This window comes from Alternaria burnsii (assembly GCF_013036055.1).
Source record: "Alternaria burnsii strain CBS107.38 chromosome Unknown 750, whole genome shotgun sequence".
Classification (NCBI taxonomy): domain Eukaryota; kingdom Fungi; phylum Ascomycota; class Dothideomycetes; order Pleosporales; family Pleosporaceae; genus Alternaria; species Alternaria burnsii.
The window spans coordinates 672,790-685,550 of NW_024066108.1; the positions used below are offsets into that span (position 1 = coordinate 672,790).

Here is a 12,761-nt window from a genome sequence, read left to right on the forward strand (position 1 = left end):
ATGAGGCTCTCTTGGAGTCAGGAGGGAACCCTCGCTGGGCAACTAGATCGCTTTCTGGTCAAGGGTTTAGTCCTCCAATCGTGCTGGCGCATCCTATCTTTTCTGCGAAACGATTCGCTCGCTGATATCTATGCTGTCGTAGATATTCATGATCAATATGCAACAAGCGCAGAACTGGAGCTTCACCATTTCTTGGCTGAGTATCGTGGTAACTCGACAATATATGCCAAAAGAAAGCAAAAGCGTATGTACAATGGCGGAAATTGCCTGGCACGCTTCTGGGATGGCGATAGAAGTATACTTGTATTACGGGTTCCAAGACTCGAAACACCGTTTCGGATCGACCTGAAAGACTTTCCAGCTTTGACGGGAAGTGCGAGTAGGCCAGCGTTACAGTCCCGACGCACATGCCGATTTTCAGATATACCCACATACGCTGCGGTGCTTCGAACATCCAGAGGCGACTCATGGTTACCACCTTTACACCAGAGGCTGAAAGAGGAAAAGACTCGACGAGCTGAGGACATTATAGAGACGGTGCGGGAGAAGAAATCTAAGAAGCAGAGGGACAGGCGGATTAGGCAAAGACTCGCTACAAGACAGGGACGAGCACCAGGGGACGAAGGAACCTGTGTCTTGTCAGACGCCTGTGAATAGGCTTGCCTTGATAAGCTATATCCTACACTCTAGGTAGAAGCATATATTACGTCATGTACTCTGGTTTTCAAGACTACAGCACTATGAACACCTTTGAAGCGACTTCGACACGACATTGAGATCTTCGCACCATGTCTAACTTCTGCTTTGTCACGATTTTGCAAGAGAAAATGTTTTAGGCCTTTGGGTTTTTATTTTGTTTAATATGTACAACGAATACAAGGGGGTGTGCATCGAGGCACGAAAGGAGAATAGAAGTCAACATCGTCTCAACTGCCAGTGAATGGGCAGGCCTTATACCAAAGGCAGTATTCTCCAAAGAATACGCACGTAAATGACCGAAATATCCTGGCTCATGGTGAAGTGAGCCCTCTGGTGCGCTTTTGTGGCGATGAAGAGTAGGTTCGATAAAAGATGACAAAATGAGCAAATAAACGAGTGACTGGACGCAAATTAAAAGGCAAACAAAGCGCGCGCATACCCCCTGTGCCAGATAGTCCTTTTTACCTCTTGAGTGCGTTGGAAACGGTTTACTACTCCGCTTCCCCATCAATAGAAGCCAGAGATGACCACATGCGCCTCTGCAAGCAAACATGTGTTGACGGTCGCACCAAAGAGGCTCTGGCACAGTCCCCAAGATATCCTTACGCACCTCCAACCGTGGAGGATTTCGAGAGCTAGTATTCCCCCAACGCAAGAATTGAGAGGACCCCACGCGAATCAGCCAAGGATCGCGTGGGGATGATTCATCTCTCGCGTCGGGGGTGAACCATGATCATGCTGACATGGTCGTGTCCATATGGCAGCAACAGTATCCTGAGCGTTGGTACAAGGCCCCGTACTCTTTCCTAATAAGACGAGATCGCTTCGATCTCCAATCGTAACGTGCAGAACTTGTGATGATGATGGCAGTACGGTGTCAGAGAGGAAAATCGAACCCCCGCGCTGCTGGCTGCATAGCGCGGGAGCTAGATTTTCCTCTCTGACGCCGTGGTAGGGCGGTGAAAGTGAGAGCGTGGCCATGGTTGGCGTCCATGAGTTTAGCTGTTTTTGTTCAAGTGCGTCTCCCGTACATGACGCTCTAACGTGTCTTTCCGTAGATACTTGGAACCGCAGTCGCTGCACGTGAAAGATTCCTTAACGATCCGTGCAGGGCAGGAACGTATCTGGTGTCGTTTGAGATCTTTCGGTAACGTGAAGACAGGCTTCTTTGGACATGCGCTGCATTGAAGTATTGATGAGGGAGCGGCGCACTTGCGGTGGCGTCGGTGTCGGGTGTAGAGTGCTTCTTTCGTGAATTTTTCTTTGCAGGTCGGACATGAACGAACAACATAGGCTGAGCTGATCTCTCTCTTGTCCCCGATAGCGTCGTCCGAGCCAAGGCCGCTATTAGGAGGGCTCTTCGAAGACGATGACCTTAGCTCGAGCGATAGGGGGGTTGAGCTGCTTGAAGATTGTTCTACATTCTGCTCTGAACTAACACTCGGGGTCGACGTGTCGGAGAAGGGAATCATGGCGACAGAGGGGGCATCTGGAGATATGAAGTTCTGAGGGGGTTGCGATTGGAGATTTTCGGCTATAGCGCCGTCAGCCGATGGACTAATTCCTGATGGAAGGAAGATTTGAGGTTCGGGATCATGCCAGATTAACAAATCGATGTCAATGAACTGTCCGTAGTCGAAAGACTCAGAAGTGGAGGCCAATTCCTCAACACTCGAACATCCCACTGAACCATCCATTTGCCATGAGGCATACCCTTCTGAACACTCATTGTAATCTTCCCAAGCACCGGGTATCCGTAAATTGGCAAACGAGGCTGATCCGTATATTGGGGCATCAGGATTGATTTGCAGAGCTCCTGCTGTACATGATGGACAGTAACCGAACTGTTCTAAGCGATGATCACTGACACATAATCAGCATCGCCGCTTCCGCGCAAAGAGCTAGATACGTACTAGTGAGAGCAGTTGATGGCGTAAGCGGCCTAGTACTAGGCCGCTACTACTCTCAACGTCTTGTCAATGAATTAGGTGAGAGACAACCTCAGACTTCGCTGAGGTCTTCGGTGAGTGCGTGTACGAATGTGCTATCGGCCGTAAGACTGATTCGAGCAAGGTCTAGGGCGGCTTCGAAGCCGCCCTATGTTCTTGGGTTGGTGGAGGACAACCTCAACAATAAGAAGATTGATTTGGCGTAGGATGGTTTGACGAGAAGGAACAAGGGAGGAGCGCGGCTGCGCGCTCGATATATGACAGCTGAGATATCGTGCTGGCAAGGCTGACGCAGATATCCGTGAACGTCACGCAAATGTTGATTGGTGGCCGCCATCTGAGGTTTGCCTGAAACCGGGCAAGGCCAGCACAAGGTAGCTCGATTGAGAATAGTCTATGGTCCTCCACCTGGCGACTTAATTTGTTGTAGCCGACAGATTTGCGGGGACAAAATGGCGCAAAGTTCTTCCAAGGTTGGCTTAAGAAACGGCAGTATCCAACGTGAGCTCTACCGAAGACGTCATTCAGTCGAACGACAAGTGCTGTGAGTCGCGCATAGGGTCAGCTATGCTCATTCTCGGGTATCTTTGTCAGTTACGCCAATACACCTGGTCAGGTGCTCGTAGAAGAGGTCATAGCCTGTTTCTACCTGCACGGTATTGTAGGGACTCAGAAGGGACTTCGCCTGGGCCAACTTCCAACCATCGTCCACGCTTGCTCATTATGCTCGTCACTTTCATTATGAGGCGAGGAAATCTTTCCGTGGAGTACCCAGGCAGCTCAGCGTTCCCTGCCCTGGCATTGACCGGTGGGAGCCCAAATTTTCCTGCTCAATGAGAATGAGGTACCGAAACCGCATGAGCCTCACCGGCCCGCGTATCATGACGTTCCCAGTATCAGGACGGACGCAATCGAGAGAGGCAGCCACAGTTCGTCATTGGCATCATTGCTAGACGCGATCCTCACATCTCATAAAACCACAGCGATGGAAACAGCCTGTCATCCACATCATGTGAATTATTTGGCTATACGGGACTGTGCTCACGGTCGGGTCAGTCGGCAGCGGAGCCGGGCCGCCGGGAAGTGGGTAGATAAGCGGCATGTCGCGAAATAGAACCCCAGCGATGATTGAGGGCCCAGTGTGAAGACATAGCGAGGTTCTTGGTTGTAGAGCGCGGAACGCGTTGATGGAGCCTGAGGCTGGCAGCCAGGGTTACACTAGATCTAACCGCTGATCTAAACCAGCCTGGTGCCTGGCCGCGTAGTCCATCGGACCGCCAAACAGCGCAGTACGGACGCGTACCAGCTATCCACGAACTCACCGTACTGCACTCGAAAGCTCGCCGCATGGTCAATACGAAACTTCAATCCCTGTAAACCCTGGTTTTGGTGCGCAGTGGTCTGTGCCACGACTCACGCGACACTGGTGGGACTAATTGCCGCCAACGATGATCTTTCATGGCCCCCAGTCGCTCAGGTATCAGCAGCATCTTCATGCAAGGCGTGATCGCTAAAGATCTTTTGGATACTGAGAAACGCATCTGGTAGATACGAAAGTCGAATCGGACGCATAACGCTGCGACACCATCAGACATTGACTAGTCGCCAATAGACACACCAGGGGCCGAGACAAGACACGACGCGACACGGCGCGATATCTACAAACTCAGCGCGAAGTTCATGTACCCCAATCCACACAGTCGCGCCGCTACGAGCGATGACCATGGAGGACAACAAGAAGGTCAGAGACAACATTGTGGTATAGTGTGAAGGTAAGCATACAACGAGGCACACAACCAATCTGGCAGAAGTCTCGGGGTAAGCTTGAGAATACAGAGTAGACCAGATTCGGGTCAACAACACGATTGATCAGCTGAATGCAGCGTCATCAATATGTAGATTTACACAAATCCGACAACCGAAGCCCACCAAGTATCGAGGTTCTCTTAGCGCTTTACGGACAACTTTGATCGGTAACAATACTGTTTCGCTGTTGTGATACTCCATTACATGTTACAGGTTATTTCAGAATTGCGGTCGTATTTTTCCATTGCCGTGCCTCACTCCGCAGGCCATAGTAAGCAGACGCCGTGCTGGATTGGTCATCAACCGCCTCTTCGTACAACACTTTGAAGAGTCGCGTTACTACAGTTGCACAATAACGAAATATTTAATACTTGATCTCGGTCCTTTTTCGGTTCAGACATAGTCAAACTTTATTTGCATACCTCGACCTCGAACAAATCAGCCGTCTTTACCATGTCTTCAACCACTGTCCTCATTACTGGTGCCAACCGTGGTCTTGGCCTAGGCTTATTGCAGAGATACCTCGCACAACCCAACCACACGGTCATTGCTGGAAACCGTAATCCCGCGCACCCTTCGTCACAGGCACTAGCTGAATTGCCTAGGGGTGAGGGCAGCAAGCTCATTGTTGTCAAGATCGACGCTTCGGTTGAAGAGGACGCCTTGATCGCGATCAAGGAGTTACAAGACCATCACGCCATTGACCATCTGGACATAGTCATTGCCAATGCAGGTGTCGCATATACCTATCCTTCTGTAGCCGAGCTGAAGCTCGATGACCTCCGCGGTCACATGGGGCCAAACGTTTATGGCTTCGTCACTCTCTATCAAGCCACGCGGGCGCTGCTCCAGAAATCACAGAGACAGCCCATCTTCACACCCATTGGATCAAGTGCTGGCTGTATTGTGTACGCTTACCCTCATGATCTCCCTCTATACGTTCACCGTGTAAGCTAATTGCAAGCAGCAACCAACTCCCACTCCATAACGCGGCTTATGCTCCTACCAAAGTGATGGTCCACTGGCTCACGATCCGCATCAATAGCGAGGATCCCTGGCTAAACGCTTTCGTTCTGGACCCTGGCTGGGTGCAGACGGATATGGGTAACGCGGCAGCATATTTGTACAACCTCAAGGAAGCGGACATAACTACTGATGCGTCTTGCGACGGCATGTTCAAGGTTCTCAGCGAATCGACCAAAGAAAAGGATGGTGGCAAGATGATTGGCTGGGATGGCGGTGTCAGAGTTTGGTAGTAGTGATATACAGCTACGATAACCTTCCTATTAAACAAGGGCGCAGTAAAGACCTCATTAGCTGTGAGACATGAACTTGAGGTCAAAAGATACCCTAAAGGTAGTCAAATGAGTTTTAAACTTATACAGACCATGCCAATGAATACTGTAAACTGCTACCTGAGGTGCTGGACATGTGGCATTATCGAAAACGCTGTTATCCTCCGTGTCGAACTGTTTGAATCCGCTCACGGCCCGAACAGCTCACTTGTTCTCTTTGCATTTCTCCAGACTCTTGGTCACAACTCCCTCAAGAATTCTCCGCGCCTCGTCAACCAGCTCATGCAGCTCCTTGCGGAACTGCTGGCCCTCGGGGGTGTCCTGTTCTTTCCTGTTCTTCTGACGCTGGAAAGCGGCGCGAATTGTCTTGAGCATCTCGACCACTTCCTTGCGCAACTTATCGCAGGTATTTTTGATGAGTTTCTTTACATCCTCTTCAACTCCTTCGGCGATCGCAGCGAAAGGGCCATCAAGGCCAATGACATTCTCCTCAAGATAAGCGTGGCGGACGTCTTTCAGCTTTTTGCCTAAAAACGTGTGTCAGTGGATGGGTATTAGCGTATGAAAATGCATGTCGTTACCTTTGCCCGGCCTCTCATCAAGAGCCGCCCCGTAGATCTTATCCATTGCTTTGAAGAAATAGCCTTTGTCTCCGGGCTTGACGGCCTTTTCTTGTATAGCGATCAGTCCTTGGTGAAGTTCTTTCCTTGCGTTTTCGACCTTGAGAGTGATCTCCTCGTCGTAGCCGACACGATTCTTGCCGAAGCACAGCTGGTAAGCGTCACCAGCCAAAGCCTGGGGGTCGTCTAAGACATGTGTCAGTACAAAAGAAGATGATGAAATATCAGTGAACGTACCCTTCAGTTGCCTGTTCAAATCGTTAATAACGGTCTTGATCGTCTGTGCCATTTGAGCCTTGAGCGCTGCAGGTGCGGTATCGAGTGCGGTTCGGAACGCGGCATCCATCGTGGTTTTCGCAGGTGCCAACAGCGAAGCGTTCAGATTGTGATCGATCTTTAACTTCTTCTGTTGGTATGTGCCTAGACATCGTTAGCGAAGAATTCAGCATTTTAAATTTGGCCCAGACTCACCTCTCTTGTTCACCAATGCCTTATGCGAGGCCGCATTTATAGTGGCCAGTTCTTCGAGCTTTTTCTCGGCGTTTCGGTCAAACCTGTCTTGCAGTTCATGGCTTGAGAGTGCGCTTGTAAGTTCATTGGAAAACGCCTTGACCCATCTATTCATGACACCACGAACCCGTCCTTCGGTGCCCTTTATGGTTTTATCGATGATCTTGGTAATATGTTCTATCCTGGCTTCAGTGCTCTTACTGCAGCTCACCTGGACAATGCTCAACAACATTGGTACCTTGAAGAGCACAAAATGCTCTAGAACAGCAAGGCGTCCTTGTGAGGGTATTCCCGCAATATATCTGCATGCAGCTGGGATTTGAGTGTCTTCGAGCTTCATCGTTGGTGCCTTCTCTACATTGGATGCATTGTAGCCACGTCGATGCCGCATATACATCCGATTGGAGACGCAGAACGACGCAGCGCCCGCATCATCGCCAGTGTTGTGACTGTACATGCGACTCATGCCCGCGGCTACAAGCCTATTGCGGCATGCAATACGTACATCTCTACGCCTGACAGAGTTAGCTTGGCCAAATGCCAATGTAGAGCAGTGCTTACTCTTTCTCCAGGGAAGCGACGAGTGGCATTGTAGCCTTCTTGCGACTAGCCAAACCCTTATTTGCTGCCTTGAGGGCGTCATGCTGGGTGCGCTGCTCTGCAGTGGCGCTTCCAAGATGAACACTGGACTTCAGTCTTTTCATATCACGCTTGTTGGCTTCAACCTCGTTCTCGATAGCTTGCAGTTCGCTGGTAAGATCTGCGAGCTTCTCCTCGATAGGCGCAAGGTTTTCCTCTGCGACAGGATCTAGCTGAAGCGTACTGCCGCCATCGTCATTCAATTCCTGCAAGACATGAAGTAAGTATGAGTATAACAAACGATACAACAGGTGCACTTACATCAGCTCTAGTCGCTAACAGGATGACACTGCCATGATGCCGCCTGCTATGCGCATCGAGGTAATGCTGGCGGAAAGACTGATCGCTTGTCGCACGCTTGATGTCTACAACTACTATAGTCATTTCACATTGCTGGAGGTATGCGATGGCAGCAGTGAGGCGGTATATGTTGATGTCTTTCGTGCCAGGAACATCGGCCAAGCAGACACTATCCCGTAACAACGGACTATCGACATAGTATCTGTGTTTGTTATCAGCGGCATAACTTGCACGTGGAAAAGTGTCAATCTCTACCGTATAATCTCGACGAACGGCCATGGACTGAACTGAAGCACCTTCCCTTTGTAGCGTGCATTGGGAGCTCGCATTCGAAAGGGTCGAAGTTGCTCACGCATATCGTTGTGCGTACTAGATTCGAAGCGGACGGACAGCTCTCCATCTGACACAAACAGGCTGTGTATGTCAACCGTCCACTGCAGAAATTTCTCCAACAATAAGTCGACTTTCAGAGCTTTACTGGAAGACATAAAGTCCTCAACAGACTCTGGAGCGACACGGAAAGCGAAAAGATGCTCCAAGCACTCCAATGCAGCATCTTTGCGCGTTCGGTCTCTGTCGTCGACACTGTCCTCGTCTTCTATAAGTCTCTGTCTCGTGTCAAGCCACACCCTGACCCAGCCCGTTACTAGGTCAATGCAATACTCGAGGCTGTAGAATTGAACTTCGGCTTGCACTGCGCCAATATTGGTAGACAGAGTCTTCTGCCGGAACTCTGTAACGACATTTGTACATGCTGCACCATTGTCACCCTATAGGTTCGTGTTAGTGAAAGCTGCTTATGTTTGGCAGTGCAACAAACTTACCTCTGGTGTCAGGTCTTCACCAAGAAGAGCGTTCGTTGTAGCGGACTTTCCAGTACCAGTGTCCCCAGTCACAGCGATCCGGATCTCCTTCTGATATAGGATATCTCGATTCTTAAGAATCTCATTCCAAAGGTAGGTAGCCTCTTCACCAGAGACTCCGCGGTTCTTGGCAGCCTTGAGAAAGTCTAGGAAGACCTGCAATATAGCTTGAGTATCTTCCTCAGCTTGTTTGAAGCCGGGGTGGTACATCGGTAGCTTCGGAGGACGCTGTTGAGCTGGATCGTACGGAGGGACTTGCGAAGAGTCTTTCTCGTCGTCGCTGTCTTCATCGTCGCTGTCAGAGAATGTGTCGGAATCTGACAAAGGTTAGTGTAATTTGCGGCAAGTGCAAGGTGCATACTCTTTCGCTTTGCAGGTATAGCTGATTCTGCACCACCGGAACCCCAGCTAAGGATAGCACGATTGGCATCAGCTTCGATGTCTCGAAGCCTCTGCATGTGTGGTGAAATGATGTGAGCATCTAGGGTAGAATTCTTCGTAGTGCTTGAGGCGGAGAGTGGAAGCATTGTAGCGACCGGTACGGATTGAGCTGGGCATTGTGGCTCGAAGATAGGACTCTGCGTGCTCTCAGGTGTCTGTTGTTGTAGGCCCTCCATACGAGTGACATCTGCAGACATCGCTGATGATTAGCCAAAGGCTGTGACTGGAAGGATAACAAGCTGAAGTCAAAACCAGGCCTAGATGGGGTAGATTTAGAGCAACCGATGTTGTTCGCCGTGAGCAAAAGTAAGTAGGTCGAGAGAAAGAAGACTGAGAGTGGAAAGACAGGAGAAAGATGCTTATGAAGGCCTACAACGGCCCGTACTGGCACCATCTGCCGCCTTCAGGTGAGAGAGCGGATTTAAAGTCGAAGCCGCTCCGCTTTCGGCAAGGTAATAGAGTGACAGCCTCTTCTGATATCAAACTCATCGCTCCTGTTGTCAAAAGTATGGCAAGCTCCAGCAGAAGATCTCAACATGTAGCTTTTAACAGACAGTCTTGCTACAAAGAGGTGCTATACCCTTAAGGTTTACAAGATGCTGTGCTTTGTAATATGCTAGTGCAACATACCTGGCCAACAATTTGGTATGCTGTGAAGCCATGACCCATGGTGAGCTCTACCTTTATCTCTCCGTTTGCTCAATCTGGAAAAGTCACCTTGAACAAAATACGAGCAAAAAGCAGAAAAGTCTGCCAGAGAGCTACTGGTTCCTAAGTTTTGTATTGCGACGGTCGCTGGACTTGTGCTTCAGTAGGTAGTTGTCATTGCCTAGCTTGCGTTTCGTTGACGGTCAATGCGAGGATCCAGACGTCAACCCATTGCGGATCTAAACAGCTAGCACCTGGATACCGCCGGCGGAGGTTGTAGCGATACACCATCTATTGTATTCATGTTATTTGTTCCTCCAAGGGTTAGTGGATGTTGAGGCTCATGGGTAACAACGCAGGTCAGCACGCTAGTCGCTGACCTCTGGTCGTACCAGCCACAGGTACCGGCGGACGCTATGGACCCTGCCATTTATCGTGAACTGCCACACTTGTGCAATGTAGCTCTCCCCAACTCTTTCTCCGGATCTCTCGACGACGTCTTGGTTGTCGTACGCCGCCATGGCAATCCCACAATTGCGATACGCGTCAGCGCCAAGGAGATGGTGCCGATTGCCGCCCCCTTAGCCCCTTCGGTCGTCCCGTCGGGCCAGGATAAGGAAACTTGCAGACATGGATGCTTGGAAGGATTGCGACAACGCGGGAGGCCACACTCACCATCTCCCTGAATAGCGTCTTCTCTTCTGGCTCCTGAGTTTCGTATACAGGACGCAGATGCAGATGCAGACTTCGACGGTCTCATAACAAACTTCCGCCGCCTTGACGCGACGCCACATTCTTTTGCAACTCCCAACATCTGCCCACCATGGCAATCCGTCCCCTCAACTCGAGTCTTATCTTCGACAGGCGCGTTATACTCGGTCTGACAGCAGCTGTCATTCTCGCCTTTACATTTGCCTTCCTCTATTCGCCCGACCTACGCCCCAGCTCAGAATGGCTACCACCTCTTAGCTCGAAACCTACGTCTACCTTCTCCGCGCCGTTGAAGAACACCGAAGACCCCAATATCGTTGAGCTAGACTACCTAGCCATCAAGCCCAATGTCACGGACAAAGTCAGGTCTTACTGGAACATCCCATATGCCGCAGATGCAGGAGGCAAAAACAGGTTTCGGGGACCACAACCGGTGAACAGGACGTATGGCATCGGCAGGGGCGAGAAGCCGTTGGTGTGGGATGGATCGCTGGGAATGTGCCCAAGAATCCAGAAGATTGATCCAGCTCAGAGGAACAGGGACGATATCTCAGGACCGGATGTCTTGGGTATCAAGACTCGTTCTACCGAAGACTGTCTGAGCTTGAACGTCTTCACGCCGTTCGATGCTGAGCCGGGTGACGACCTGCCAGTGTTGGTCAACATCCCTGGTGGCGGCTTCCACCTTCCAGGACGCAGCAACGGAGGCGAGATGGTAGAAAAGGCACGACGCGAAAAGGGCGTAGATGGCAAACTCGACAAGGGCATTGTCGTGGTCACCATGTACTACCGCAACGGCATCTACGGTTTCCTCCCTGGCGAACAGATCGCAAAGGACGGCGACTACAACAACGCGCTTCGCGACCAGAGAGCGGCGCTGGAGTGGGTCCAGAAGTACATCAGGTACTTTGGAGGCAACCCAGACCACGTAGTCATCATGGGTACAAGCGCAGGCGGTGCGTCTGTGATGCTGCAACTCACCGCCAATGAGGGTGACAATTACTACCCTGTCCCCGGCACAGGTCGCAAACAACTCTTCCACGGCGCCATCGCCCAATCTCCCGCGAGTCCGACCTTCTTCACGCCTGAGCAAGCTGAGAAGTTTTACAACGAAGTCGCAGACGGACTGAATTGCACAGACATCGCTTGCATACGCGACGCCGCCACAGGCGATCTCTACTACCAGAACTACCCCATGAACTTCCCTGGCCGCGACACTCCACCCCGCTGGATGTGGGCCCCAACGACCGAGCCAGCTGGCGGTATGTTCACTGAACCTGCCCCAGCAGCCATAATGAACAACCGATACGCAAAGGTCCCAACCATCATCGGCTTCACATCCAACGAAGGGTCAGACCAAGTCAAGAAGGCCACCGATAATGAGGGTGAATTTAAGTCCTACCTCAAAGACCATTACCCCCTCCTCACCGACGAAGACCTGAGCACACTCGTCAGCACGTACCCTAATGACCGACACTGGCCCGACAGTGGCGCATGGTGGGACGCCGTAGCGAAAGCCCAGGGCGACATCCGCTATATTTGCCCTACATACCTCGCATCCAACGCCATGTCTGAACACAACCCCGAAAACGTGCCTACATACCAATACCAATGGGACGTGATGTGGGGTGTTGACATCGAGAACGGATACGGTACTAAGCACGCCGGTACCGTCGGACAGGTCATGGTACGTCGCCAGAACGAGATTTCAGATTACTTCATCAGCTTCATCAAGTTCCTCGATCCCAACCGCGAACACCAGGTCATTCCTAGGAAGGATGTTAAGACTGGGAAGGATGTTGAGATCGCCAAGTGGGAGCCGCTGGACAACACGGGTCGCAGGATGTTCTTCACAAACATCAAAGAAGGTGGTCACAGGGGTGACGGCACGAATATGCTGGGCAAGATGCGCACAGAGATGCGAACCAGAGATGACGAAAGGGAGAAGAACTGTGGTGTCATCCGTGGCATGTTCAGAAGACTACAGTTTGAAGGTGTTCCAGCACTCAAGCTGGACTGAGTGTTTTTCGTCGTATACTATTGCATTTGTAGGGGTTCCGGAGTACCATTGTGATAGAGAGTTTCGCTGTTCCTCTCAGTTGTATGAATACCATATCCTTTTCACGTTCAATGTCAGTTCAGAAGTGCAATAATGTTTCCATTCGCTTGGCATACTCATTAGTTGGTATCAAAAACTGTGCTACAAGCCAAGTACATGATGCTACAGTGAACCCCAGCCACAGTCTAGATCTTCTCGTATTCTACCCAGATCCACACACC

The 12,761-nt window shown here is 50.8% G+C and overlaps 3 protein-coding genes across 3 annotated transcripts; 2 read left to right on the forward strand and 1 right to left on the reverse strand.

The window, feature by feature from the left end:
- Positions 1–4,907: 4,907 nt before the first annotated feature.
- On the forward strand, positions 4,908–5,710 carry GT037_001612 (uncharacterized protein; the record flags this gene model as incomplete). The annotated part of the gene is made up of 2 exons (XM_038926659.1): positions 4,908–5,362; positions 5,422–5,710. The coding sequence occupies 2 exons, from the start codon at positions 4,908–4,910 to the stop codon at positions 5,708–5,710; spliced, it is 744 nt and encodes a 247-aa protein (XP_038789951.1).
- Positions 5,711–5,953: 243 nt separating this feature from the next.
- Positions 5,954–9,319, reverse strand: GT037_001613 (uncharacterized protein; the record flags this gene model as incomplete). Its single annotated transcript, XM_038926660.1, has 9 exons — positions 5,954–6,276; positions 6,331–6,555; positions 6,607–6,789; positions 6,841–7,394; positions 7,441–7,724; positions 7,780–8,020; positions 8,074–8,588; positions 8,643–8,998; positions 9,043–9,319. 9 exons carry the CDS (start codon positions 9,317–9,319, stop codon positions 5,954–5,956), a joined length of 2,958 nt encoding a protein of 985 aa, XP_038789952.1.
- A 1,274-nt stretch (positions 9,320–10,593) lies between these two features.
- GT037_001614 (lipase 1 precursor) lies at positions 10,594–12,501 on the forward strand (the record flags this gene model as incomplete). The annotated part of the gene is made up of 1 exon (XM_038926661.1): positions 10,594–12,501. The coding sequence occupies one exon, from the start codon at positions 10,594–10,596 to the stop codon at positions 12,499–12,501; it is 1,908 nt and encodes a 635-aa protein (XP_038789953.1).
- Between the last annotated feature and the right edge of the window lie 260 nt (positions 12,502–12,761).